The sequence below is a fragment of the Fopius arisanus genome, unplaced genomic scaffold (genome assembly GCF_000806365.1).
Source record: "Fopius arisanus strain USDA-PBARC FA_bdor unplaced genomic scaffold, ASM80636v1 scaffold00027, whole genome shotgun sequence".
NCBI lineage: Eukaryota > Metazoa > Arthropoda > Insecta > Hymenoptera > Braconidae > Fopius > Fopius arisanus.
The window spans coordinates 427,961-455,853 of NW_011887766.1; the positions used below are offsets into that span (position 1 = coordinate 427,961).

General features: G+C 39.3%; 1 protein-coding gene across 3 annotated transcripts in view; it reads right to left on the reverse strand.

The window, feature by feature from the left end:
* Positions 1–27,893, reverse strand: part of LOC105265062 (AT-rich interactive domain-containing protein 3C) — a 72,848-nt gene that overhangs the window by 13,332 nt on the left and 31,623 nt on the right. For all 3 annotated transcript variants that reach the window (XM_011302343.1, XM_011302344.1, XM_011302342.1), the window contains exon 4: positions 3,110–3,182. In XM_011302343.1, the coding sequence (XP_011300645.1) occupies positions 3,110–3,182 (73 nt within the window). The remainder of the gene's footprint in view (positions 1–3,109; positions 3,183–27,893) is intronic.

The following is a 27,893-nucleotide window of genomic DNA, read 5'->3' on the forward strand; positions in this document are numbered from 1 at the left end:
AGGAAAATCGAAATTTTCATGAAGTTTCGGTGAAGTTTTAGTGGAATTTCTCGATTTTCCCTTCTAAATGGAATTCAATGTCAGTCTATTGTAAATTACTAGTAAATTGTGCATGAAATATTATTTCTCTTCAATAGCCTGGGGCTTGCTTGAGATAGTGATACTGAACCGCGGCGGAATAATTTTTTTTTTTTTGTCGAATTGTTTGACTATTGGCGGTGCCGTGACTGCCAGTAGTTGCAGTCTGGTCTATGCAATGGAGTTGTACGTGCCTGGAGTACAAAATAACTCGGGTTAATGAGAAAAATCGGTGGTTTGGCGTCCGGCAAAATCACGCGTCTGCTTCTTTTGTTGGATAATGGAAATGACTTTCCGGAGGTCGGGGGTTGTGAAACTGGGATTGGGTATTGGTGGATTCACTTGCGTGTGCAAGTTGGGTTGTAAAATTTTGGGGGGTAACGGCTCACCGACACGATAGCCAGTTTCATGAGGAAATATTCTCTTGGAGGATTTGGATTGCCCTGTGGGGTGGGAGGGGGGAGTGGGTGTACGTGTCAATGCACTTTTGATATTGTGTATGCTAGAGAGCACGCCTGCATACTCGTGTTCACAAGTGTGTATCGGAGAAAAATGGACAGGAAAATGCACGTGGGTCGTCTGACTATCGGGAATGGACATGTTAATTACTGATGAGAATTTTTTTTTTTTCTCCGCTTTCATGTACTCTGGCCAACTCTTAAAACCCAACGTACGTCAACATTTCATGGGAGGAACAAATACTACAGATTACCGGCCAAATATTAGATGCAAGTGAGACTTGGGAGGACCTGAAAATTACGGGACTCTCCGAAATTCGTGGGAAAATAATTTATCTCGAAAACTTAAAACACCACGAATTTTTATCCTATTTCCATAGATTGTTTACAAAAAATGAGATAAGTGAAAATTTCAATGGTAAATATATATAAATTGTTTAAATTTTTTAATCACTTCATTCATCATGTTTCTTACGATTCAATTAAACTGTTGACACCATTTTTTAGTTGAAATGTTGAATAATAGGTTAATTAATACGTTCATTGGTAAAAAATTACGCTTGACATAAATTGGTTTCTCGTCAATGAAAATAAATTTTTAAAAAATCAAAGGGAAATGACGCATCCGTTGGGAATGGTGAGTCTTTTAGGAACAAGTGGTGAGTTACTCTCGGGATCGAAACTCGTTCGGCCTCGGGGGTAATAAAAATAAAATGAGAGAGAGAAAGAGAGAGATAGGTGAGAAATGCAACACACGAAATGTAGAGGGTAAAATAAAAAATGAAGAAAAACCGCAGAAAGAAAAAATAAAGAAAATGCAAGTAATATAAGTCGCTGGGTCCTTGGGTGTTAGAGGGCGAGATTTGCATATTAAATGCCTGAAGATTTATAACGACTGCGTATTAACCATTTGTATATCGATTTGTCAGTGACTTGGTCGCGATGATACCGAATAATTAAAAAGTCATTAGAAATGGGGAGCGGGATGAAAAATGATTGGAGGAGACCGATGAATGAGTTGCAGGTGGATGAATGAGATAAAAAAAAAATGAGTGAAATTATCGACAGGGGGATGCAGTGGTGATAGGAGCACAAATTGTTGGGACCTGCATGAAAGCGCCAGAGTGATAAATGATCTTTTGATAAATTTGCTTGGTGGCTCTCAGGTGTTGTGTATTACTTTAGTATCGAATTATTGTGAACCCTCGGACGGAATAAAAGGGGGGCTGGAGGGCGACGTGAAGCAACCGATTTTCGAAAGTGTACGTTACGTGACAGTCTTAATGTCTCACTCTACAGAAAAAAATTCCACGTAAAATTGAAAGTTTTTTTATTATCCCGCTGTTAAACTTTAGCCTGAAATTTTTACTTGCTTTTTGCTTGCAGAATAGACAACCTTCTATTATGGAGCTTAACTAAAATTAAAAGGACATTTTGCTATTGAAAATTGAGATGAAAACTGCAATGGTGAAGGCATATTTCTGTTCAGTAAATTCCTCCAGCCTCCAAATAATTGATGTTTAATGTTTCGTGCACAATAATAGACCGACGTCTCCAACAATTTCGCTCAAGAAAAAATGGAAGCCATCTCCCGCCGGTTGATTGATGGACGCGTCGCCATGTTCATAATTAGAGGCCAAGTGATTTCCGGTGTGCAGACACTCCCCAAACAAACCGAAGATATGGCAAGTTATCATTGAGAGAAGAATGAAAAGTCCTGTGTCACTCCAACAGTGACAATCCGCAAATAGTAGAGTAAAAAAGGGAAAATAAATGGGAGGGTTGAGCGCTCCAGCTGGGCTCTTAATTACCGTTTAATTTCAGTAGACACATGCACATCCGAATTATTATTGGTCTGACACATTTCAGGGAATACAACTTCCGTAATGGTTTATCACTTGTCGGTTCGACGACAACTACCAACGTTTTATAACGATTTTTCCGGGCAAGCAAATCGAATCCACGTGTTCAGGAAATGCCTCGATGCGGGCATTTTGCACACGTGTACGTGACACCGAGAATAAATAGAATGCGCACTTGTGTTCAATGCATCAAGTGGATAATTAAAAAATCATGTCTCTCATGCACCACGAGTGGTTGATTAATACATAATTATTATAATTGATTCGCATTAATTATGAATGAATGGAGGGTCATTTTAGCAATAAACATACCGGGCTGAGATCCAACTAAATTACCGCCTCCAGTCACCTCTCTTTTTTGTCTCCCATACCGCAAGAATTAATGTGCGTGAATGAAATCGGTGCCAAGACAGGCGCTATTCATCACAAGATAGTTGAAGAAGACGAAACCGTATGAAACGTTAATGTACACGTGCCCCAGTGGGTTAGAGGAGACAGGCCCCTGATGTATTTGCCCACGAATAAGTGATTCGAGCCTTGAACGACGATAGTTAAAATCAATATTTGCACGATTAATTCCATCAGCTTCGTCATATTTCGAATGATCGAGATTGCTAAGGCAAACTGACGCTCTTACACAATTGACTTGCGCGTCACCGTATTTTTTTTCTACTTTACCGTTTTAAAGTGAATTTACATTTTTGCCCTCACCTCGTTTTTGCATGTAACTGAAGAGATCGTCGAGAAACTCCTTGCGCTTTGGATCGTCGTTTATCTCGTACAGCTGGAAACAGATAAATTATTTAAATAGAAAACTAGTTATTTCATCGGTTGGTTAATTTGCTAAATCAACATTTGGGGTTAAAATCACTATTTCGGTGGTGATAATTTCATGTATCCATTTACAGACAGATTCTCTCTTCATTATTGATTGCAATGATTTATTATCATCATCCGTTAATTGGTGAAAAAAAGTTGATATTGAAAATCAATGAATTGGCGTGATTGCTTAACAAAAGCTGATACTTGAGCAGATATTTGGCATTGAAAAAGATTCCTTGAGATTCAAAGTGAAACATTACGTGTGTGTTGTAATAAGAACAGCAGTGAAAACGAGCGTGCTCATAGCGACAGACAGATTAGTTAACTGCGATTATTAATGATTCCGTTTAACCCATCTCTCTCTACTCCCCCACCCTCTGGACCCAAAAGGAGACCCTTGGGGCCATAGCGAGGCGTATTATCATATTTGTTATGTACGATGTGCTATATCTAATCTGAAACTCTCTAATTGCTTTTATAATGCCTGGGCCTCCACACTGCCACCCCACGAACGCCCGCGCGCCGACAAAAAAATCCATCGCTTTATTTTTTAGTTTTTTCTCCACTTCATTTTCTTCATCTTTGACTGCCTCTCATCATCAATCCCCCCCACCCTCGAGGGTAAACATTTTCGCGCATCCTCCCCCCCCCCCCACCTCACCCCGCCTGATGCCAATAAATTTCAACTCGACTCAATTCGGTAATATGAGATATTATCCCTGGGGGAATTTGGGGATAATTAATTAAGGGAGGTGCTCGTTCATTCTCGCTAGTTTAAACTCGATTGGAGAGTTAAAAAAAAAGAAGGATGACATTTCAAGACAAAAAGTATCGTTGAATTGTACTGCATTACCAGATAATAATGTGTAATTGATTATTGAATTATTGAAGTATTGAAAATAACTCTAGAAATATTTGAAATGGGAAAATAAATTTTTTAACTTGAATACTGAGGATTGATAATATTTGAAAATGATCACTAGTGAATTGGTGAATGAGCCATGTGGCCTGGTAATCAAGAAGGATGAAACGAGGATCTGAGAAATGATCAGGATGGCAGAATCTTGATCGTAGGTTCATTTGTTGGGGATCCCCCCCTCGGTGGCGCATCACTCCTGAATTTTTTATTTCACCTCTTCTCGGGAACGCCCCAATATCTCTCCCTCATACCCTACCCCGCAATCCCCTGAAGACCGCGGCATTTCTCAAGGGCCATTTTGTAACCATTTTCTCTGGTTTTTTCGTGCCTCTTCATTCGATTCCCTCTCTCTCTCATATTTAAGTACTCAAGAAGGTTTACCGAGAGATGCGCAGCTCGTTAGGGTGGAATAGGGGGAGAAGAATCGTTAGGGTTCAAGCAGTATTGATTGATCTATAGTTGAGAGGCCTGACGGCAGCCCTGGAAAAGGGTCCGGAACAACGAGAGAGGTAAATAAAGACCCCACAAGTATCCTCTCCTCTTTTCTCTCTCTCTCTCTCTTAATATTTATTTTTTGTTTTAAACCTCTGAAAGATGCATGCCCACCGGCTCCGCCCCACTTCTTTAAACCTCATACGCGCATGTGATGGAACGTGAATAATAATCGGCCCTGCGAAGAGCGTTAATCGAAGGCTCTTGACCTTTCCCCCTTTGTCTGCATTCGTTTAAATTTTTGAGGTGAAATTTTTACCCGTTCGCGTACCGCAGTATCTCCCAGACCAGGCAAATGCAATAACAACGATGAAAAATACGTTTCGGGCAAACATAAGAGGACGAGTACATGGTGTATGCTGTATTTGGCGGGGCAGTTTGTCTGGTTACATTTTACGAGCAATAATTATCGATGCGCAACTTTTTTTTTTCCGTATAGACCCCCAATGAGATGCTCCGATACCAGGGACTATCCAGTCCTCACCCAACTTCATTTTCCGGGTGGTGATGACGAGTGCTGATTACCAGAGTTCCTCTAACTCCACCCACACACTTGTCGCACGTTTATGACAATTTTCAGGAGTTTCAGGGGTCGTCAAGTGATATTCTAGCATTGTCGCTCGTTTCGGAATTATTTGTTAATTCCGAATGCCCCATTATAACTTTTACCAGGAAAGTGAATTTTAAATGATGTTTAGAGTTTAAATTGAGTTAGGGTCATTTCCTGTTTACCCTCTTTATTTTATTGGTGACAGAATACTGAGGAAAAATTAATTCTACTAATTAATTTACTCACGTCAAGTAAATTATCTTGGATTAATCGTGGAGTTTAGCTCAGTCTCTTTTATTAGTATTCCAATGGAATGGAAAATTAGAACTATTGCGCAGGCAATTGAATGTCGCGAATGTTTTCCAACATCTGGCTAATATCCAATAAATACAGTCACGGTTTCTCTACATTTTCTATCTGAACAATTTATGAACTCAGTGTGATTGTCTGCATTCCTCGTTGAAACCTCCACAATGTCCTCTCAATTCCATCTCTATCACTCCAACTCGGTTAACGAGTTATGCAAAAAACATTTCAAAACTTTACGATGACCATAAATACCATTTGGTTTGCAACATTCATACCCTGTCATAATTTTTATCAGTATTCAGAATTGAATTCACTGACATTTTAGCGGTGACAAGGATGATAAAATTGCAACATTGTAAAATGTACTATCAGCCCACCTAATATCCTGAGAAACAATGACATTTATAGAGCGTCAAACTAAGTTTCCTATTTCTTCGAAATATCAAAACTGCACGTCAAATTCTCACAATTGAAAATTAAATTAAATTAAACATTAACTCTCACAAATGAGAAACAAAATCTTCAGAAAAATTCCCCCCCGTGATATCCCCAACAACATCAAACTATTCCACAACAAAAGCTGCATTTTATCTTATCCTGTAGATAAAATATCTATAGCGGGGGAATTTTTACCGATGCACTATAGCTCGAATTATTCCGATGTTTCTCAGTGGAAGGAGCAAAAAGCTAATTGAAATATGGAATTCCCATAAATTAAGGAAATGACGATAAAAATAAAAGGAAGAAAATGGAAATAAAAAAAAAAAACTAGATTTATGCTTTTTTCGTTGTGTGGAAAATCGTACGACCTTATCCGGTCATTTGACTCCTTCCAGAAGGCAGAATGAGCCCAGGGATATCCTCTTGCCATCAGAATACACACATGCACGTATTACCACGGGTTAACACGCATACAAATAGCATTGGTAGTGAGGATATCAAGATCGCTTGGCGTTTATACGTTGGTTGAAGTGGTACCCGGAGTCGGTTGGTATACGCGGCCATAATACTGCGCACAGCTACCATTAGCCGGGCTTCCAGGCATTGAAGATAGCGAGTAGGCCAATTATAATCATTATTACGTTAGTGGCGTACAACACCCGTTACGCCCCTGACTGTATGAAAAAAAAAAAAAAAATTCTCCATACAAACTGTTTTTCATGTACTACCGGGGGTGATCCCACCGCCTTTTTTACGTTCCTCTGTTTTCATTTTTTCTTTTTTTTTTTTTTCTTTTTCATGGTATCGCTCGAGCATCCGCAGAGCTGATCCTTCAAATCGATAATGCGATAATCAATGGAAATGGCGCACGGTTTCGTGGAAACTAGTGTGTGGAAAAAAATATTAACAAACAGAGGAAATGGAGGTTAACAATGCAAGAGGCAAAGGAATTGGTGGTTTATCGAGGTTTGAAAATTTATTCAAATTGCTCGAGTGGGAATTGCTGGTTGATAGAATTAATTGGGGGTTTCTTGTGTACTGTTGCTTTTTATGACTTTTAATTTTTCGCTATTATTTGCTGCTAGTTTTCTTTCGAGGAAATAGTCGAACAAATAATTTGATGAGTAGATACAATAGCATCTATCTATATAGATGCTTGTTCAAGACTGAGGTATAGACTGAATGGAATAATTGAATTACGAGGTTGAAATTTCCATGGATGACGGGATTATGATGGGATGATAATTTTTATAAAGCTGTACGAATTATTATTCGAGATGTGATGCAAATGTTATTTTGTTGATAAAATAGAATGATGAAAAAATGGTTAAAAAATAAAGAGGGACAAGCAAGTGTGCCGTTTTTGTTGATCCCCAGTATCAGCTTCTCGGTCCAATGATCGTTCCAGGATAATGACAATAGTGAATCGAGGGATGCCGATAATTGTGGCCTACGGAGTGATTGTAGTCACTTCGTGGAAAGTTGTCGAGTGGCTTGAATGACCAGAAGGACACGCGCACAAACATTGTTTGATGAAAAGGAATAAAAGACGAAAGAAGAAGCTGAAGAGAATTTGGTGGTGGATGAGGAGATGAGGGTAAGGGAAATGAGAAAAGAAATGTGAACCGGTGGAGCTCCGGATCTTACGGTTCACCGCGGATACCTATTATTGGGACAAAATATCAATCGACGACGAGTCCTTTCATCCTGATATCTTGTTTTCGTAGAAAATGAGAAAAAGGGAGGCCCCGGGTGATAATCCGATCACTCAAGTACTTTGAGCTTTTTTCCCCTTCCCTCAGGTTCAACACTTGGCTTTCATTCTCACGTTATGCGCTATAAAATTCGTCGAATGAACGTTTAAATTTTCAACATAAATGTCACACTAATATTTAACTATTCCTCGTCTTTCCATATTTTATTTCATCTCTTCATTCTCAAATAAAAAATGGAATTTCATTTTATTGAAATATTTCAATAACAACCGAATGTCTCTCTTAAGAAAAAAGAACACGGTGGAGAAGTCGAGAAGGTAATAATAGAGAAAAATGAATAAAACAAGTGGCGGGGGATTCGGTATTTGGCCTCGGCCAGATGTCGGGCTCCCACAAAGAAAACGAAGAGCAAAGAGTCGCAAAGGGTCACCTACTTCTTTTTTTTTTTTCTTCACCTCTTTTTCACTCACTCGCACAGTTATTCCACCAGATAGACTCGAATTTTTTTATGATCGTAGCTGGAAATATTAAATCGCACCTAAATACGTTTTATGTCGACCGCCCAATAATCTCTTGTGGGCCCAATTTTTTTTTTCTCTCACTCTGTCCCCATCTTTTTATTTGACCCATGGGGGACTGCACCCATCAAATTCCCTAATATTTATTTCCACCGTTCATCGCTCATCCGCGGTTCCATCCAAATTTTGTTGAAAATTCGAATGCAGTGATTCAGTGGAGGAGAATGATGATCTCAAGGAAAAATCAGGAAAATCTTAACGCGTCCAGGAATTATGGGACAGCTGATATTGTGTGGTTTTTATCGCATGTCCGCCCATGAACAATAATTCGTATTCGCGCGTGCGTCTAACTACTTTTTGACAATTCTAAACATCTCAAAATCTTTAAAAACCGCGTTTTAGGGTTGAAGAAGAATAACACCCAAATATATCCCGCAATTTTCCACCAATTCGAGATTTAACTAAACTCGAAAAATAACTAAAATCAAAAATTGCCTTGCGTGAATAAACAATAAATCAAAATTTTTTGTGGATTCATTATGAAGCTTCAGAGCTTCTTGCTAATGAAGAACTACTCCTTCTGCACTGAGAGAAATATTCAATAAAAATTACGTGGATTTTCCGTAATTCTGGAGCGAAATGTGGTTGTCGGAAATTTTACGGAACTGTCACATAATTTTTATCGAAAGTCACGGAATTTTTCCGCGGTGTTCCGTAATTTTTATCTGAATTATCGGTGAAAAATAACGATACCGTCACTTAAATTTTTCGAATCAACTCCGTAATCGATAAGTGAACTGAAAGTTCCGTAATTTTTACTAAATATTTCTCTCCGTGTGGATCACCGGAGGCAAAGAAGAATATAATTGTAATTTCATGAAATTCCTTATAATTTATTCCTAAATAAATTGCAATCCTTCGTTTCTGTATTTTCGGAAATGCCAGTCGCGCAATTACTCTTTTCGCGCCAATAATTTAATTTCAGTGACTCTTTTTGGAATACTTCACTGGAGAAAGTCAGCGGTTTCAACAGCCACAATTTTTCTTCCCACGAGAGCATCGATTCGATAAATCTCGTAACGCCAAAACCGCCAGTGCGCAGAAATAAACTTACTCTATAATTCACCTGGTAAAATAAGAATTGAAATAATCATCAACACTGTAGCCTCCCGACCAACAAAACCACCGAAAAATCCTCGAATTTGTCCTGGGCGTTAACGAGATTCTTGTCAAATCCTTGAAATGATTTACGACAAAAGCCTCGAATGAAATTCAGTAGCCACCCGATGAGGTTCTCGATATTGATCGCATCGCGGCGATATCACATTAAAATCAGTCGGTATAATTCGACCGATCCGGTTTCATAATACTGGCATTCAATTCCCCCAACATACCCCCTCAGGGCAGGTTACAACGCTGCCACGATACACTTATTAATCAAACGAAAAGATCAATTAACTCTCGCCTGAAATCAAAGAGTCGAGGATAAAACAAGTAGAAAGGAGAATCGAGGTGAGTGGGAGATTATAGAATTGGTGTACATCGAGGCGAATAAAATGCCCCCTCGTCTTCGATTATAATAAATCAAAGCATAAATAACATGCGGGACGAATTGCTAAAAAATCAGAGGGGAGGGTATAGAAATTTCATATGCAATTAGCGGCTCGCCCGAGAAAATGATGCGCCCTAAGCAAGAGAAATCCGTACTCTTCTTGGAAATGTCATTCACACTTTGTCTGAAAACTCATTCCCAATCGCATACAATAATATATTTATCGCAAAACGGTTGTTTCTCGTGGCCAATTGTGCTTGGTTCGCACCCACCGATTCAGCAATTGCTTCTCATTCGAAAAGTCTCGTAAAAATCGAAATACACCGACGAAAAAAAACTCGCGCTTTTGTCAATCACTCACGACCTCTTTCTATTTCTGCATAAGTCCCACGAGCAAACAGTCTCGGTATTGTCTAAACCTCAGATCTCTCTCTGTCCCTCAAACTCTAGTTGTCCATGGGAAATATTGTATGATCGGTATTCTTATACAGCAGAGAAATCGTCGGGACGGGAAGAGGTGGCCAGGAAAGAGGGGAAGAGCATTTATTAACGAGGAAACGAAACAACTCGCACTTGGTCGCTAATCGAACGAGCACACACACCCATTCCAGAGTGGGAGATGCCTTTAAAAATGTACGAAGTCTCGTCTTATCCTTTTTTTTTCGTTTTCTTCGTTTTAAACTCTCATAACCCCTGATTCTCATTCAAATGTACTGTGAAATCACACGTCGCATTTCACGCTATTCCTTTGGGCTTTTTCGCTCGGAGATTCCTTCACCTCTGGTAAATATCGATTGGAAAGTTCTCGAGCGATGCTGAGAATTAATAATTGAAAACATCAGCAGAAAAATCGGGATTTGCATAATCACAAAATAGAGAGGACTCTTGGAAATCATTGAATCTGTCTACTCGGCTTTCTTCTTCCATTCTTTCCACTTCCTGATTGCAAAATTTGAAATTTTTTCAGTATTTAATCAGCCGACGTTGACCGATGGTAAAATCGACGTGCAAAAAATTTACCATTTTCAAGTTTAATTATTATCCAAGCCGCCACAAAGTTTCAACTGTACAAAAAACATGAAAAATGATGAACCATCGGCTACAATCTCTTCTGAGTAACTTATACTGATAAACTTTCATTTTTTAATATTCCCGCCCTTCCTGCCCTGTTCTGGCTAGTTGGCCGTATCTCACCCTATGCATGCGGCTGTGGATCCTAGAGCATAGGAGTAACCCAGGAAACCACAGGAAAAACCATGTCGGTACAGGCGGTTTCTCTATTAGCATCCTCCCGCTCATCGGTGCATGTTGAAAAATTCGATTCAACGGGAATCGAGCAGACTGGTAAACTTTGAAATAATTATTGGTTTCACCCCAGGCGTGTGTCTCTGATATTTCTCATGCACCAGTGTGGAGTGGGGTAATGAAGAAATAGCCGTGATGAAATTGGTTTGATTTTTTTGATGGACCACTGGACTTGATGTGGAAGATGCGAGTGTTATTGGTGAGGGGACGAGGGTACAAGGTAGTCTGAGGCAGTTAGCGCGTGTTTACACGACATCGCTATGTAGCCAGCGACCCACGGCCCACACCGGAGTGTCCGAGCCAACGTTTCTATTTGTCCGAACACCTCACCTCTCTCACTCACTCATTTTCTTTCTCTTCATGGCAATCTCCCTCGTGGTATTACACACGTATAGACCGAAGGAGTCGACCCTCGAACGCATAATGACCCTCCACAATCCAGTCGGGTGCTAACCAGAGACTTCGCCCCTTTTTTGCGTCCGGAGATTGATATTTAAATGTGACCAATTACCCAGAAGCTCCCTCTGTCCTCTCACTCCAAGTCTTTTTTCTTTCTCCTTTCTCCTTTTTTTTTCAATTCTCGACGTGTCTGCAATCCTGCACGATCGGCTAAACTCCAAACGAATCTCCCCCCCCCCTTCCCCCCCTCAATGTCCTTATCTACTCTTTCGTGTCAAGTAGATCTTCGTGTGTGACGCGAACAACTGGCGAGTATTTGAACAAGTGTCCCTTTGGTGCTTCAGCTCATCTCGACAAGGTGGAATTCCTAGTAATAAAAAAATTATCCAATCGGACGGCTATCGATCATTCGTAGTTGTGGTCAACGATCGCGGGGTGGATGTCCGGTTTTTCCACAATTTATTCCACTTTTTTTCGCTAATTTCTAGTAAATGATGTTCTCACGCGGTTTGCTAGAACTTTAGAGTATCGGCTGTGGAGAAATTCTCACGCTGATATTGGGATAGGCACAATCTCGTCGTTAGTTTAACATTTTTAGGAAAAAAATAGACACTTTTACGAAAGTAATCGTTTTTTTTTTTTGTCGCGGTTTTGGTGCGCGTGTTAGCGTATAACTCGGTGTTGTGTATTGAAGTAGAGACTGTGTATTTATTGGAGAGATGTGTTTATATCGGATATTTGTCTCGATTTCTCACTCGGAGGACATTTGCGACATTACGCGTTAAATACAGAAGGAATTGATATCGTGGTTTGCGTCACGTTTTTATTATAACCTCAAGGTAAAAATAGAAATTCCACTCGAATTTATGGATTTTCGTTGTGAATAGGAAATTCCACGGGTGATTTTGCTCAGAGAGTTGTAGAATTTAAATGTAAAATTTTTCAACTTTTAACACAATATTCGCCATTGATTTGATGAATCAATCCCATACAAATTAACAACAAATTTACAACTCAGATTTATTCAATAAATATCTCCAATTTTTCCCTGGTATTATTAAAATTCAATTAGCAAATTGAGGGAGAGTAAAAAAGGGACAATGGGAATTCCTGAATCAGTGAATAAATAGCCAAGTTTAATTCTCTGATTTCATTTCTGGGAATTCCATAAGCATCTTCTCTTTTTCAATCCCCTCGAATGAATAAAACGAGTTACGCGACAATTCGACGAGGATATTAAAACATAGTGGTGGGCCCATGTGCAATGGAGGGTATAGTTGAGAGTCAGAGTTGGATCGCGTGATACATGCGAGAGATATTATATTATAACCGAGGGATGTCGGACTACCTGAGCTTTTCACGCAGCCAGGAAATCTGGCGCCTCCGGGGCTGCAAAGAGAGCGCCAACGGTGAGTATATCGTCACGCAGACAGACTTTATAACATTCATCTCTCCATACAAAGTACTCCCCATTCCGTCGGCCAATTGATCTCCAAATCATTTAATTCCCCTTGTTTCAGGCATTCGTTAAGTAATGATGGGAATAAATGGTCGGCGGTTATTCAAAGAACTCTCGACTCTCAGGATCGGAATGAAGTCATTAACTCAGCCCTCATCAGCCCTTCAACATTGTCTCCAAGATTCCTAACTTTCACGTTATTCGCCGTATTTATCATTTCCTCATAAACTCAAATTCAATCCCTTCCTCCCCCTCCCCCTCCTTCCCCACCCACTTCCAGCTGTAGTAATGCGTACTTTGATAAGTTGAGAGAAATTTTACGATCGCACTGACGATTATCGGGGTCGAACTACTAAAATTCCATGTTTACAGGAGTAGTTTCAAATGGCATTTCAGTTGGACGGGGGTGGGGCACAGGGATTTTATTAATAATTTTAGTAGCTAACGCGGTGGGTCCACTGTCGTGTTTGCACGTTTTCTAGACTGGGAATCATAAAACCCTCAACACCATTGGTACTTCCCAGCTAATGTCAAGGGAACAACTCTCATTGGGTATTTTGCTGTGAATGGGTATGGAGAGAGGGAGGGGCTGGGGGGGAGAACTCAAGAGTGAAATGTAATGCGACGAAATCCTGTGATTTACGAACTAAAAATTTCCTCGAGTGGTTTAGTACCTGAGGATGACCGGAATAAAATTAAATAACCGAGTCAAACGTTTATGCTGATCTGATATTTGAGCGTTCCCATAAAATAAATGTAATAAATCGGATTAGAGCCCGCAGGCCAATTAGAAATAATTGAAAACAATGAAGTACTCGGATTTTACGGAAATTTCAGGGAATTTTACAAATCAGGTCTATTGCTTCCTCACTATTAATAAAAACATAAATTCCAATGAATATATTTTTTAAATATATATTTTGTTATTCAGTTTAATTTTGCACTGAATATTAAATTGAAGTTGAATTTTTTCTCAAAGAATTGTGCAATATTAAAGTAATTAATGAATTATTCTGAGTAATAATATTTTTCCCCGATTTTCTTTGGCTATTTTTATAGAATAATATTTTATCAACTTCATTAATCTATTTCTCAAAATTTATACCCACGACTGTTTCAGGAATATACATATATAATCCAAACGTGATTTTATAGCCGCCTGCTTTCTAGCCGGATATGTCAGTCAGCATATAGGCGTATATGGTGGATATCTTCCCAAGAAGTTCACAAATAGGGACAATTTAATTGGTCGTACATTATTCGGCACAGCTACAAAGTATAACATTGTGAATAAGAAATAAAATTAAAAATGCCAAGGGAATGAGCCACGAGATTAGCCCACGTCCAATCGGTTAATCATTTTAATATTTCAGGGGTTATTTTTTTATATTGGTCGTAAAAATCGCTGGGTGTGGTTTGATAAACCATATGCGGCGCCCATTTTTTGTATTAATAATTTTATGTCTATCCCGAGTTATTTATTCCAAAATAAAAACTACAAAGCAGAACGAGCCATTCGATGGCGGAGTCCAACGAACGAGAGAAATATTCAGTGTCTCACTTGAGATCGTCATGGATACATTTAACATATAAATGAAGGACCAAGTCTATAAAAAGTTTTTTTTTAAACACCCGTGTGTTCACGGTGTCTGGCCAATGCCCTCCCCCACTTCAGTACTCGGAGTATCTATTTTCATATTTTATTTCCAAATTAATCAATCGCCAAACGACAAATCCTGAGCACTTGGGCTACGAAGAAGCAGTTGTATACTTCATTCTTCTGCAGTCACTTCCGAAAAATAAGATTGAAATGCCTTAAAACATTTCCATTCACTTATCTGCCAGTTCGGATATGTCATGAACAATATCCGCATTGCAAACTGCCAACTGCTATTTTAGAGTGGCAAAGCTATCGTTAAAATAAAAAGTCAAGTGCCCGCCCCCCTTTATCACACTATCTGCGCAATTCGAGGACAAGGAAGTGAAAAAAAATGCAAACCTTCTCAAGAAGATTCATCGAAATCTCCCCCAGATTTTTCGGTCCAGCCGAACGTCTGTGGGGCGCATCCCAAAAGCTCTCCTCACTGCACATACTCTCAACCTCGGTCATATCGACAAGTAACTAGTCTCAATAATCACCAAAATTAAAACAAAAACTGAAACACTAAAACTCGGTAAATGTCGGATGATGTATCACTGGGTTGTCACACTTTTAAAAAGTTGAACCAAGTATATATCCGACTTGATAGGTAGAGCCGTGGCCTTGCGTGTGAGGTCGGTCCTGCGACTGAAGTATCTTCGACGGCTTCTAGGGTAGCCAGGGCCCAATGGAATGATTTCGGGTAGTCGAAATGGGCCGTATGGGGCAGTTTCACCTTATCCCCACCATAAAATCCAATGGTACCCAATGGTTTCACCCTAGCTGCGCCTGGACAATTCCCCAAAAACTATCTTTTTCTCCCTTGTTTATCCCCTCTTTGCCACCTGAGTCATTCAGGGGGATGGAGAGGCTCAAAGTGATTTCAGATGAAGAGAAAAAAAAGAGAGGGAGATGAGAGACGGTTGCCTAAGGATTTTTCGGTTGAGACTCAGGTATGTCTTATCCGGCAAAAAAATCGACTGTCCTTCGATCCTCCAATGGTTATTGGTAATCTTGGTGCGCAGCAAGAATATCCAAATGTCCTCAAGGCGAATATATTTTTCGTAAAGAGAAATCCAGCCACCGGAAGTGGACTTTTCGAGAAAAAAAAAAAAAAATACATCTGTCCTAAAATATTTTCCATCGGATTTCCTGGAAAAGGGAAAATTCTCCGCTGATGCACCATTACGGAGAATCATTTGCCCCTGGCGCCAGCACGCTCCATTGCATTGTAAATTATTCCATTTGTTTATTCATTTTTTGCTTGTTTTTTTTTTATTCTTCTGTTTTACCTATTCGATGAGAAACGGAGAGAATGAAGAGGGTAAAGAACGTTTAAACGATTTAACATTGTATTGAACACGAGAAATCGTGTTCAAGTGATTTTGAAAATGATTCTGATAAATATGGAGAGGGGCAACCGGTTAGCATAGAATTTTGCTCTGTACTCGGTATGGACTGGCATTTTCCCCGATGCTCTCCTGTAATTCCCGCAATCTCCACGGTAAAACGTCTGTATGCACACCATCGTCCGTAATTCCTTCCAGGAAATGCATATTGCAGTAACGACGATTCCGATGAGGTTTTATTTATTCTTTTATTTCATTATTTCATTTATTTTCCACGGTCTCGTTTTGCCTTTTAGCGGGCTTTATTTTTATTCAACGAGTAACTCGTTGCCGCGGGTACTTTGAATATCGCACGCGAGTTGGCAGATAGTTTCTAATCCACATGTAAATGGGCTACGATTTTATGGAAATTGTTGGGGTGCAGTTATGGGGCTGGAAGTGGAATTAGATTTGGTGATTTTATTTCACCCATTGGAGTCTTAATTTTTCATAAAATGTACGGGTGACTGTTTTGAGTGTTTTCTTTTTCATTTTAATTTCTCTACCTGATGAATCAGCAGAAATCATTGGTCAGGACTAACAGGATTCAATCTGAGAAAAGGAAAATCCCGGGGTTACCTGGATGTATTTATGATGGTCAATTTTTCCGGATAATTTATTACTTATGAATTCCTCAGATGTATTGTTCTGGGAGTGGACGATTGGTCAGTTTGAACGTTGAGGGGATGTCTTGTTGAGTTGGTGGTGATGAGGTAGGATTAACGTAGCCTTTTCGGTTAGCATCATGGGGTAGTGGAAGAGGACAGGCTCTTAGGTGAATGTAATTAATCAAGCTCAGAGCTAGCAGATAATACGCTGGAGCCAAAGACACAACCTTTTTGGATGGGTTTGTTCTACGGATGCGTGATGTCTCGGAGACATCAGGTAAGAATTTATCACTTGGTTTTTTGTTCATTCGAATGATTAAACGAGTGGGCAAATTGTCAATTGTCCAGAGCAGGTATCGTAGAACGACGAAGCGGCATTTTGACGACTTAGTTCTTCGAATTCTCGTGATTTAATAGTTTTCAAGTGTTATTAATGGCTTCTTGGATAATTGAATTGTAAGAGATCACCCCTGTTTAATCCAATTTGACGAATCTGTTTCAGGGATTTTGGAATTGTCAGTTAATTACTTCGAATCATTTCATCTGTCCGGCAGATTAGTGTGAAGTCATTGAAAAAGTGTTGATGAAAAATGGTAGGGCAAGTGAAAGGACAGGTTAGTCATGGATTAAATGGATTACAGGTAGAAAATGTGAGCTAATAAATAGATTTTTCTTTAAAAATTGAAAAAGGAATATGAATCATAGGAGTTGGAGGTTTCACTCGATTTTTCAATTCACCTGGGTCAAGGCTGGGACTCGGTGAAATATTCGAAGACTCAGGTATCGAATCAGTTTTATAAGGGTAGAGTAACAGCTGCAATTTTCGGAAGGTCGAATTCCTTTTCCTGGACACTACCACTGCGGCACTATCAATAAAGCCATTACATACCAAACTGAATAATACATTTTTCACGGACATTCCTCGTATTTATTTATTTAACTCAACGAGAATTCCTTCGACTAACAGCTCAAAATTCTCCCAACGATCAATGAATGAAAAATAAATTTCAACAATCTGGAAAATAACAACTGCGAAATAACCAGTGTAGCGAAGAGAATGATGATGATTCGGATTGTTTATAATAATCTCTTCTGTGAAAAAATAAAAATCGTAATGGAGTAAAGATTGAATAAACGTTTCGACAAACTCCCCCACCCTGACAAGGTGGTGCAAATATTTTGAGAGGGAATAAGTCGTAGAAGAGAACCGCGAGAGAGTCAAAGAAATACCTCATGCGCAGCGGAAAGCACACAGAAGGAAAGAGGCCCCTCCAGAGGGTGAGAATAAGAGAAGCGATGGCGTGATAAATGATCGAGTATTTAACACTCTTTACGGATTAGCATATAAACTACAGCTCGAGTCCATAGATCTTCGTGGCAAGGCATTAACCGACAAGGAGCAGAGCACCAAGAGAGAGAGAGAGATAGCCCTCTGGGCCCTGCACCGAGGTAACCGATCACCGCATCATTCCAATTTGTGTTGGATGGGAAGAACCGTTAAATATCAACATTCGTATCAATATATATAATCATAAACGCTGATTTTTTATGGCCCACATCTATCAGGTCACTTCACATATCGTAAATAACAATCGATTCATTATTAAAACCATTTAATGATAAATCAGACCGGGTATTTTTTAAATCGAATCATCAATTCGTATTGGAATAGATCTGTACGATGAAATAATTCGATATAATAAGTTCCTTTGTGAGACTTATGGGTATTTATTATAAGTATTTATAAGAAATATATATTTTTATTTTCACGTGTGGGAACGGGTGTTTTGACCTTAATCGCCCCGTAATAAACCGAGGAATGGGAAAATAATGCAGTCCTGAGGCCTCCGAAGGAGTCCGAGATAGTGAGATTTTCTGATTAATTGATTAGGGAGGCGCCAAAGACCGCCCTGCACATTACGTACCCTCGTACCCCGTCATTAAATAAGGGGAGAAGAAAAATAAAACAAGAGGAGAAATTTCACGAAGTATTTGTGGCGTTTGGCGCACGCACACAGATACCGATCTCCACCTTTTCTTCAGATGTTATAACGCTGTACAAAACAATTCACACTGAGAAAATAGTCTCTAATGGCTTCATGACCACCCCTCTGGCCAACACCCCGTGGCCGATAATTTCATGGAGCATGTGGACTCGAGAATATCCCAGCACATTCACCCGTGATCCTATTAATTTGATGATCAATTTCATGCTTGTCCAAACAAGCTTTCGTGCATTCCCTTATTTTCTCTTATTTTTTCTTATATCTGTCTCGCTCACCCTCGAACAATGAGAATTGAAACACCGGATCGCTTCATTTAGGCTTTCCTCCGATTTCAAGTAGTTAATTCATTGCCACAACAACTCACCAATCACCAAAAATGTTTATTACTCCAGCATGAGAATATTTCTACACATGCAGTTGGTGCATTGACGCAATGCGACTTGCATTTTACCAGAGAGAAGTTCATGTTTATTCTTTGAGTATAACAGTAGTATATCGCTGTATGTTGAGGGGGAGAGAAAGGGCGAACCAGAGGGTAATTCTAGGTAAGCATAAAACTGCTTGATGCCCGCCAACTGGGTTTCAGATCAAAGTCGGAGGCTTTCAAACAATGTTACTTGTTGCGTATATGCCAAGTGGGGGTTGTGTGGAGACTCTGTTCACAATTTGCGGCTGTTGGAGATTTAAAAAAAAAAATACTTTTCACTACTTTTAGCAAAGGGGAAACAAAAGAAATTGCTCCTCGGGGCCGTAATGGGCCCAGGTGCACATTTCAGTTTTGGATTTATACAGTTTTTGTTTCATTTTTCCTTGTCAAATTTGGTACACTGGTGAAAATGTAAAGCTCAATGATTGAGAAGATTTAACGGAATTGTTTGAGGAATTTAGGAGAGTGGTTTAGATAAGCTGCTTATCTGGGAGGAGATAATTATCGATAGATAGCAATCTTTTTTTCGGAGATACTCAGTTAATCCGATCCTGATGTGTCCTGCTTTTGTTCAACACAGATAGACAAATACTGATATCCTCTTGGGATATTTGCTTTCAATGGAAATGCACGTGAGTAATTAATCATTTGGGGGAGGTGGGAAATTTGAACGGAGTGTTCAAGTACTCAACGGACTCACGGCTCGTGTTTAATACGTCGGGGATGAGTTTATTTCGTGCAGGAAACAATGTATTCGCTGGTGTAACATTAGCCTGAAGAAATGAGAGCTCGAAAGACCAGGCTTGACGACAATATTGTTTTGTCGCCCAACAGGTCGCTGGTCACGAACTCAACGTTAACTTTTTTCTCGAGTTTCATTCAGTCGACGGCTGTTTCACCGCTTTTTTTTTGTCTCCAGTGGTTTTTGACGTGAGTATTTTGGTCATTTAAATCGTATTTCGAGTGTTCCTCAGAGGTATATAAATGTTATTCAGTGGTTGCAACTCCTGTTCAATTGGGGGACAAATTATTTTTTATGATCACTGCTTTTTTCCAGAACACCTCCAGCTTGCGAAATTATCAGCTAAATCCCAGAATGCAAAACCTTTTGCAGTAAAATCAAATTCACGTACAAAATATTCAACATCTGTCTCTAAATATTGATTAGCGTGGGAGTGTCGGTAATTCAACTGGAGAAGTTTCTGTAAAGCTAAGTAGAAAGGGAAGGTACTTCAATGAAAGTTAATGCGAAATACCGTCCCATGGAGAACGCGGAGCGATCTGAAAATGATCTAATTTGCTCAGCCGCTGGGTATACTTGAAGAATAATTACTCCGCCCTAATCAGTCAATCAAGAGATTGAGGCAAGATTCATCATCCAAGCAGAGTTTTTCCCTCTCTAAAATGATCGCCACCACCAAAAAACCCTCAATCCTGAATATAACAATGAAATAACTGAAATAAAATAGATAATAGCCAGAGATTCTGTTTAACAATTTCTCCAACACCCAACACGATATGAATAGAATGCGGAAGCCCCTCCAGAATCAGAAAAATTCGAATGAATGGGACAATATGATGAGACAATATACACCCGTGAGATCCACGAGGAATAGAAAACGCCTTAGGACGGAACAAATTCATGGAGATGCGTAAGCTGGGGAAGAGTGAATATTTTTTATAATAAGACGTCTACGGGTTATAAAAGACGAAGGTATTACGGATTCACTGGACGATCCCTGGCAGCCCTGGTTCTTTGGTCTGCCATTATCCTCAAGCTAATAAGATGCAAGAGTTTAAATCACGCGCGGCACCATCACCACCACCAATACCCAACCAACAGCTTCAGCCGCCATACAAAACAGAACAAAAAGCCACAGAACAAACTCCAGGACAAAGGCTCCCTCAAAACTATCGTTCATTTGAATAGCACAAGTGGCAGGAGGAGGATTTCAATTTGTCTTGATTAGTGACAACGTGAATATTAAAAAAAAAAAAAACATCCAACTCCCTCAACTTGAATTGGTAACTGAGGCCCTGCCTTTAAATGGTACTCGCCACGCTCTGTTTGAACGAGACCGACTACACGTGGATTTTCTCATATATCGTTCATCTATGAATATGCACTGGTGAATAGATCATTCTGTCTTCCACAGTCATTCTCTTTCGACATTGTATATATAGCTCGGTCAATTGATATATGCTCCATGTTATGTCCCCGTTTGGCGCGTTAATGACTCAGTTCGCCAGGTACTTCAACTGGATCACATGGGCACTCATCAATGACCACATGATGCTAGAAAAATTTTAATCGTCAGCATTTTAGTGCTTACTTTCAACACAGCGATAATTCACTCGATTTCCAATACTTATAACCTCCGGCTGGCACACAACGTTTTTTATATGCTTGTATATTTTTACAGGAGAACATTTTGAAGAAAAAATCATAGCCAGTTAGTTTTATTTATCCCTTTAAAAAAAAATCTAATGTAACGTTTTTTGAAGACGGTTTATTCGATATGTTTATATATATTTATTTTATTTTTATTTTAAAATTGAGGAACATTTTCATTTTATAATCTCTCTGATTCTAGCTCAGAGTCTAAATCTGAATGTTTGAATTCCGAAAATGAAATGGAAACTCATGTAGTTAAACAAAATTTCTCGAAAAAATTATCGATTTTCTGAATGAATTCTGAATGCAAGAATATGTACCTAACAGGACCGCTTTCACATTTTTTTTTTCGGTGGATTGTGTGTTTTCAAGGCCGAAATGATCTCAAATTTTTTTCGATAAAAATTCCTAACCGAACAAAAAAAAATCCCCACGCCCACAAAATTGATCCGAGGAGATGGATCCCCTCGTGATTTCTCTGATATAAAAAATCGAAGCGATTTATCAACCCCAAAGAATGATCGAGGAATATCCACGGAGAAATTAATCTCATTTGATAGATAGTTGTGGGCGTGCATCTCACGAAATCCCGGAGTATTCGTCAAAGGTAAGACAACTGAGACGAAAAACCGCTAAAAAATCACTCTCTGGCATTCTTCCATGTGCGAGAGAATAAATTACTCAAGGGAAAGAGAACTGACCGTTTGGCTCGTGCTCTGAATCATTTTTCATCGTGTCGACTGTATTAATTAGCATCTCGCGATCAAGTTGAGGTCGTTAAGCGATCGATTAAATGTAGAAGCCAGAGTTCATCCGCCCTATCCCCCTCATAATCAATGGATAATTTCTGTTTTTCATCTCTCATGTTCCTTTCTTCGGATATTTCACAGGGGCGTACACGACTATTAACAAATGATTGCCTCACCATTTAATCACTCTCACGTAATCCACTTTATCGTTTCCGTCCCAGATATCGTGTTGTATCCGTTGGAATTAAATCGCGTGATCAGTCATCTCGAATTCATTCAAATCCCGATTAAAAATCAAAGACTAAACCGATTTCAATGTGAAAATTCCTTCGACGCTAATAGCACAACAAAAAGTCAGGGTAAAATTTACTATAAATTTTTTTCCAACGCCAATTATCTCTAATTAAAAATCATTACATTACAATCACATTGAATTTAACAAATCAATTATTGAATGCCCCAGTTATACCTATTGCTTTACGAGGAATACGTGCTGAATAAAAAAAGTCGTTAATATATCCGCAGGATTTCACGGTCATTGATTTTCCCTAATACAGAATTTGGGAATCGAATGACGCTTGTTGAAAATAAAAAAAAATTTTTACTCGATGCACTGTTATTCTCAGTCAGAGAATGTTGAAAGTGACTCATCTCTGTTTAACGAGCTGTCAATATCCATCTATTGAACTCCGCCTCGAACCCCGGGAAAACGAGAGAGATGGAAAGATTGGATTTGTGAATGGTGGGTGGAAGGGGGTCAGGCGGTTTAATACACATTGATGGCTGCTACCTTGTGTACTGCAACTACAGGCCTAGGTCTTGCCAAGTTATGGCCGCTACATCCGCTTCCGTCCCACGACCCTAGTTCTCCTTTTCCGCGACGAGAGCGAAAAGCACTCGCTCGCTTTTGCGCGCCTAACTTCATTCGTACTTGGTTGTCGGGTACTTAACGGTTTACGACGTACGATGTATCTACCCCCCCCCCCCCCCCTCCTCCCCATCAACCTCCTTGGTTCATACTGTGGTCTTCGAACCCTCGATTGTCGATTATCGCTGAGCATTTGTGCAGCTCTCACGGACTTATTTTCTATCCGTCTGTCTTTCAATGAGTAATTAATTATTTTTCTTTATTGCGATTTTATAAGGATAATATGAAAATTCACATCTGCTGACTGATGTGTGATTTTTTTTTAGGTTTACCGAAAATAAATATCAAATCAGACTGAAATTTGTCATTTCCAAAGGGAATTATTAAAATGCAAGAAAATTTCTCGTTACATCAGGATTGAAATGTCGCATACGTGAAATTTAATTTCGTAAATTCGACGTTATAAATTTTTTAAAATCTATGTGAATATGAGATAAGTTATGCTTTGATAAATCTTGGTGTGTATTAATGGATTTGTAGTCGTATTTCTAGTCTCGAGAGACACGATATAAGCTCATCACATGAGACTTAACGACGAAGAAGAAGTGTGGAAAAATAGAAGAAGCCCTCCATGTTCAGACAGTGCCGCTAGGCCTGCCACGAAATTGAAAAACAATCTTTCGGAACGAACACGACGTTATTTTCAAACAGTGCTCAGACTCTTTGCTCAGTACCTGCCATTCACCCGTCACACGCAGCATTATATCTTCATCCTCCAGTCAGACACTTTTTTCCCCTCCCTCTTCCATTCTCCTATCCCCAGTTTTTCCAAATTACACGGAATACCTCAAGCCCCACATTATGACCACACATTTCAATTAATTCCTTCAAATTCCTCGATAAAATTTTCAAAAAAAAAAAAAAAACAATCCTCTAAAAATTCCTTCATTCTCCACTCCTTCATCAATCCACCACTGCTTCATCTATTTATTCAATAGAACAATTCAAAAATAGACCGATTCACCCCTCGAAATCATGCCCAACATCCGGGGCCTGGGGATTAGTCCCTCATCCTGGAGGGTGAGGTAAACGCAACTAGTGCATCAGGAAATGCCCAGAGTTCCCAGCGAATGCCCCCCCCCCGGGAAAATAAAAATATTCATCAATTTGAAATCGAAAAATGCGGCAAGGATGCTTCCCCCCAGGGTGCTACCGCTGGTGTTACTAAAATTAACCGCCTCGTGTCATCCAACAATGCTACAAGGCAGCTCTGGAGCATCTGGACCCCACTCATCCACCAACCTAAGCTGCTATCCTAAAATTATCTCACCAAACGATCAGACTCCCTTCGCTCCTGTACCCTCATTTCTTTCTCTACCTTATTAAAACCTCCAAATGTCCACAGACCCCTCACCACGGCCACGTGCCCCACCATTCAATCTCCACAATAATCTCAATAACCCGAAACATTCCAAAAATAAAAGAGCATTAAACAGATGTGCACGATAATTAATTCGCTGCAATGATTCACGGTAATTAACAGCTTTTTCATTTTTGTTCTGATTGATGATGCTGGAATTTTAATGATGCTTTGATTTGACTACCACGAAAGATCCTCTTGCTTTATTAAAGTGACAATTTTTTGCTGATATTCATTTACAGTCTAGACACATTGAAGGGAGGAAGAGCACGGATTCCTAGTATCTCTGATATTTATAATCACGAAAACTTCTCGTGGGGCATTAAAAGGCTCGATTCTCGGATTAGCGGAAGTCAGGCCAGTCTTAGATCTCACGGGGAGACGACCGACACATGTCGGTGTCAAAAGCCCGAAGCCTCCCTTTTTCCATCTTACTCTCCCCCCCGAGAAATTCATCTCGAGTTGCATCGACCCCCTTCATCTTTTCCATTCCACTTATTAATTTTCTCTCTTCCTATTCTCAAAATTCACACTAACCTATTACAGCAATTTGTCACCTACGCACAGAGTCGGTGTTCCACTATTTCAAACGAAAACCATTCTTATTCATTCATTCGCATTTTGAGAAAAAGAGAATTGAAACAGAGATGAGGGGAGAAGTGAAGTGGATAATGAAGGGATGGGAGAGAGCTCTTCCGGCCGGCTGGGGCCCTCTGTACTTCGTATGCACGCGTCCCCATTTTTTTTTTTCTTTCTTTTTAATACGTCAACCCTCAGTTTGTTTTCTAAAGTCTCGGCAACGAAACACATAATTTCGTTTGGGAACATTAATGCACTCTCTCGGTTCCTCAGTTGTTTATCCCTTTCGTGTGAAGATTTGGGGTTATGCCGTTGGATATTCAGCTCTATTGAGGTCTGAGGGGATGAGCAAGCGGAACTGTCTAGCAGAGTAATGAGGCACTGATTAAAAAAACAGCTAATGATGATTTTTTTCACTCTGAAATTTACAAAATAAAATTCGAAGGGAGGGTCAACAATTTGTCGCAATTTGTGCAATCAGCAGTCTGCAGGATGCACCAAGATTAGAAAATTGACAAAAATCGTCATCCAAATGACTCGCAGTAAAAAGGCAATAGTCTATTGTTTAATCAGTCTAACAGTGTCAATGGAATCGCTTCTCACTACTTTTCAAATGTAGCATTGAAAAAAATTTACGGAATTCGCGCCTAAACAAAGCACCGTGAAACATTGAATCTTTGAAATTCCCGAAGAACAGTTTCTGAATCAACAATACTTTTTATCCTCAGCAAGGTACATTCCTGACGACGAGTTAACAAAGTCTGTATACAACGAATAAATGGCGCACCCGGACAAGACCCTAAGGCGGACTATTAGGATAATCGGGACGTATGTTACAATTCCATCTCTGTACATCCGTTCCTCTATCTCTCCCTTTATCATACACCTTGTTCCTTCTCCTTGCTATGCAGCCAAAGTCTTAAAAAAGAAGCGAGCCTGCAATTATTCAATTATCTAGCGAACTTTGTTTCCGCTGGGTGGTGTCATTGCTGCTGTGATGTTTTGCTCATTTTATTCGAATCCGTTCTTTCGTTCTGGGATTATAAATGTGGGGCATGTATATTGCAAATGTATTTAATAACCCCAAATGCAGGATAATTGTGCCTCATGACTTAATCGTAATATTTATCGTTCATCATTTTTCTTGGCATTCCTTTAGAAATAAATAAAGGAAAATAGACAGCATAAGCTTGTATTTTTCTCCCATGTTTAAGGTTCAATGTCTTTTAGTATGAATTTTATTGAAGCCTTCACCTGCCTTTTTTTTTCACACATGCAACTTCTTTATTATCTCCTCCAATTTGTTCGAATTTCTCGGTTGTAATAAGACTACTTCCGTAATTAAACTCGCTCCAAGGCTCAGTGTAACATCACTTCTGTTAAAATTGGGTCCCGAGAGATCCACGCGATTTCAAATACATGAATAATTTATTTCAAGTACCTACTGGCGTGTTAAATAATTAAAAAAAAAAAAAAAACAGGGGAATATATTCTAAAACCTTGAAGTACATGTGTACAAGTTCAAAGAAGTAGTGAGGGAAAAAAGGCAGAGAGAAAAAAATAAAAGAAAAAAAAAATAAAAACAAGCGGAGAAATGGATTCTTTGAAAGCCCGCAGAAAGGGCGTATATGAAGAAATATGTATTCTTGGCTCAAGATATTCGACTGTTGATGGATGAGCCGTGTATGAGGACGAAAAACCCGGGATTCAATGGCACCTGCATATATTACACGCACGCGCGTACAATGTTATGCACGCCAGTATTTCCCCCTTCAAAAGAACGTAACACCTTAGTACCCTTGGAAAAGCCGATCTCTTCATTTTTTATTTCTTCACAACGATAAAGAACTTTTCAAAGGCATGAAAAAGTGGGCGTAAAAAAGGGTTTTGTCCTCAAACCGTTTGAAGCGTAAAATCAAGTATGTCGCTCAGAATTAATTAATAACACCGGTTGATTTGTAGCCTGTGATATACGCTCACGACGACAAGTGGATGAGTCAACCGGATTTGTCAGCCATTGTTACCTGTGATATTAAGCGATACGATTTTTTTCTCTATTCATTTTTACTCGAGCCAGTCACTCATGAAAATTAATGGGACCCGATTGCGGTGGGTGGATAATGCTGGCTTATTTGTCATTCCAAAATTATGGGGTGAGAATTTTCGAGGGGACTAAAATTCAGGGGATGCTCAAAATCACTCAACATTTTCAAATACTTGGAGTCTTTTGCTCTGGGTATACTTCAGTGGAACTTCAAACTCATGATTTCAGGAGCTATATTGATTATCGGAGGAAATATCGAAAGACCCTTTACGCTCATTTAGTAAGAGAGAAAATACGATTAAAATTTAGGGTTTATTGATATTAAATTGATATTAAATTGATATTAAAATGATATTAAATAAAATAAAGCGGATAACAAACGGAAATTTAATGTGAATGCAATTAAAGAAAATATCAGAAAAAAACAACTTTTCTGTTTGTGTGTTCGCTGTGTTGTTTGAACATTAAAATTCTCTCGCTGGAATATATTGGCAATCACCAATCCTAACAGATCCCTCTGAGTTATTCCAAAGTACCAGATAATCGGAATCCCTCACAACTGACAATCGATAAACAACCGAAAGCCCTGAACCAGCAAATAAAATCATATAGTACCATGACAATGGAGGATTACGAGTTAATCTTTGCTGTTCCCTTTGTGTGTTTATGTCTCAAATCATGAATACAATAAAAATACCTCATCCTCTCATTGCGTGCGACTCTTCTCAAAAAATAAAAATAAAACACGGTGGAGAACTAGAGGAGACGAAAAAATCACCGACGGTTTTGTGGAGGACAAACCAAGAAGGACGCATTGATAAATATCGGTGAATGAATACGGACCACACTTGCACCCACATCATTCATTGAAATTCAAATGATATCCCCCCC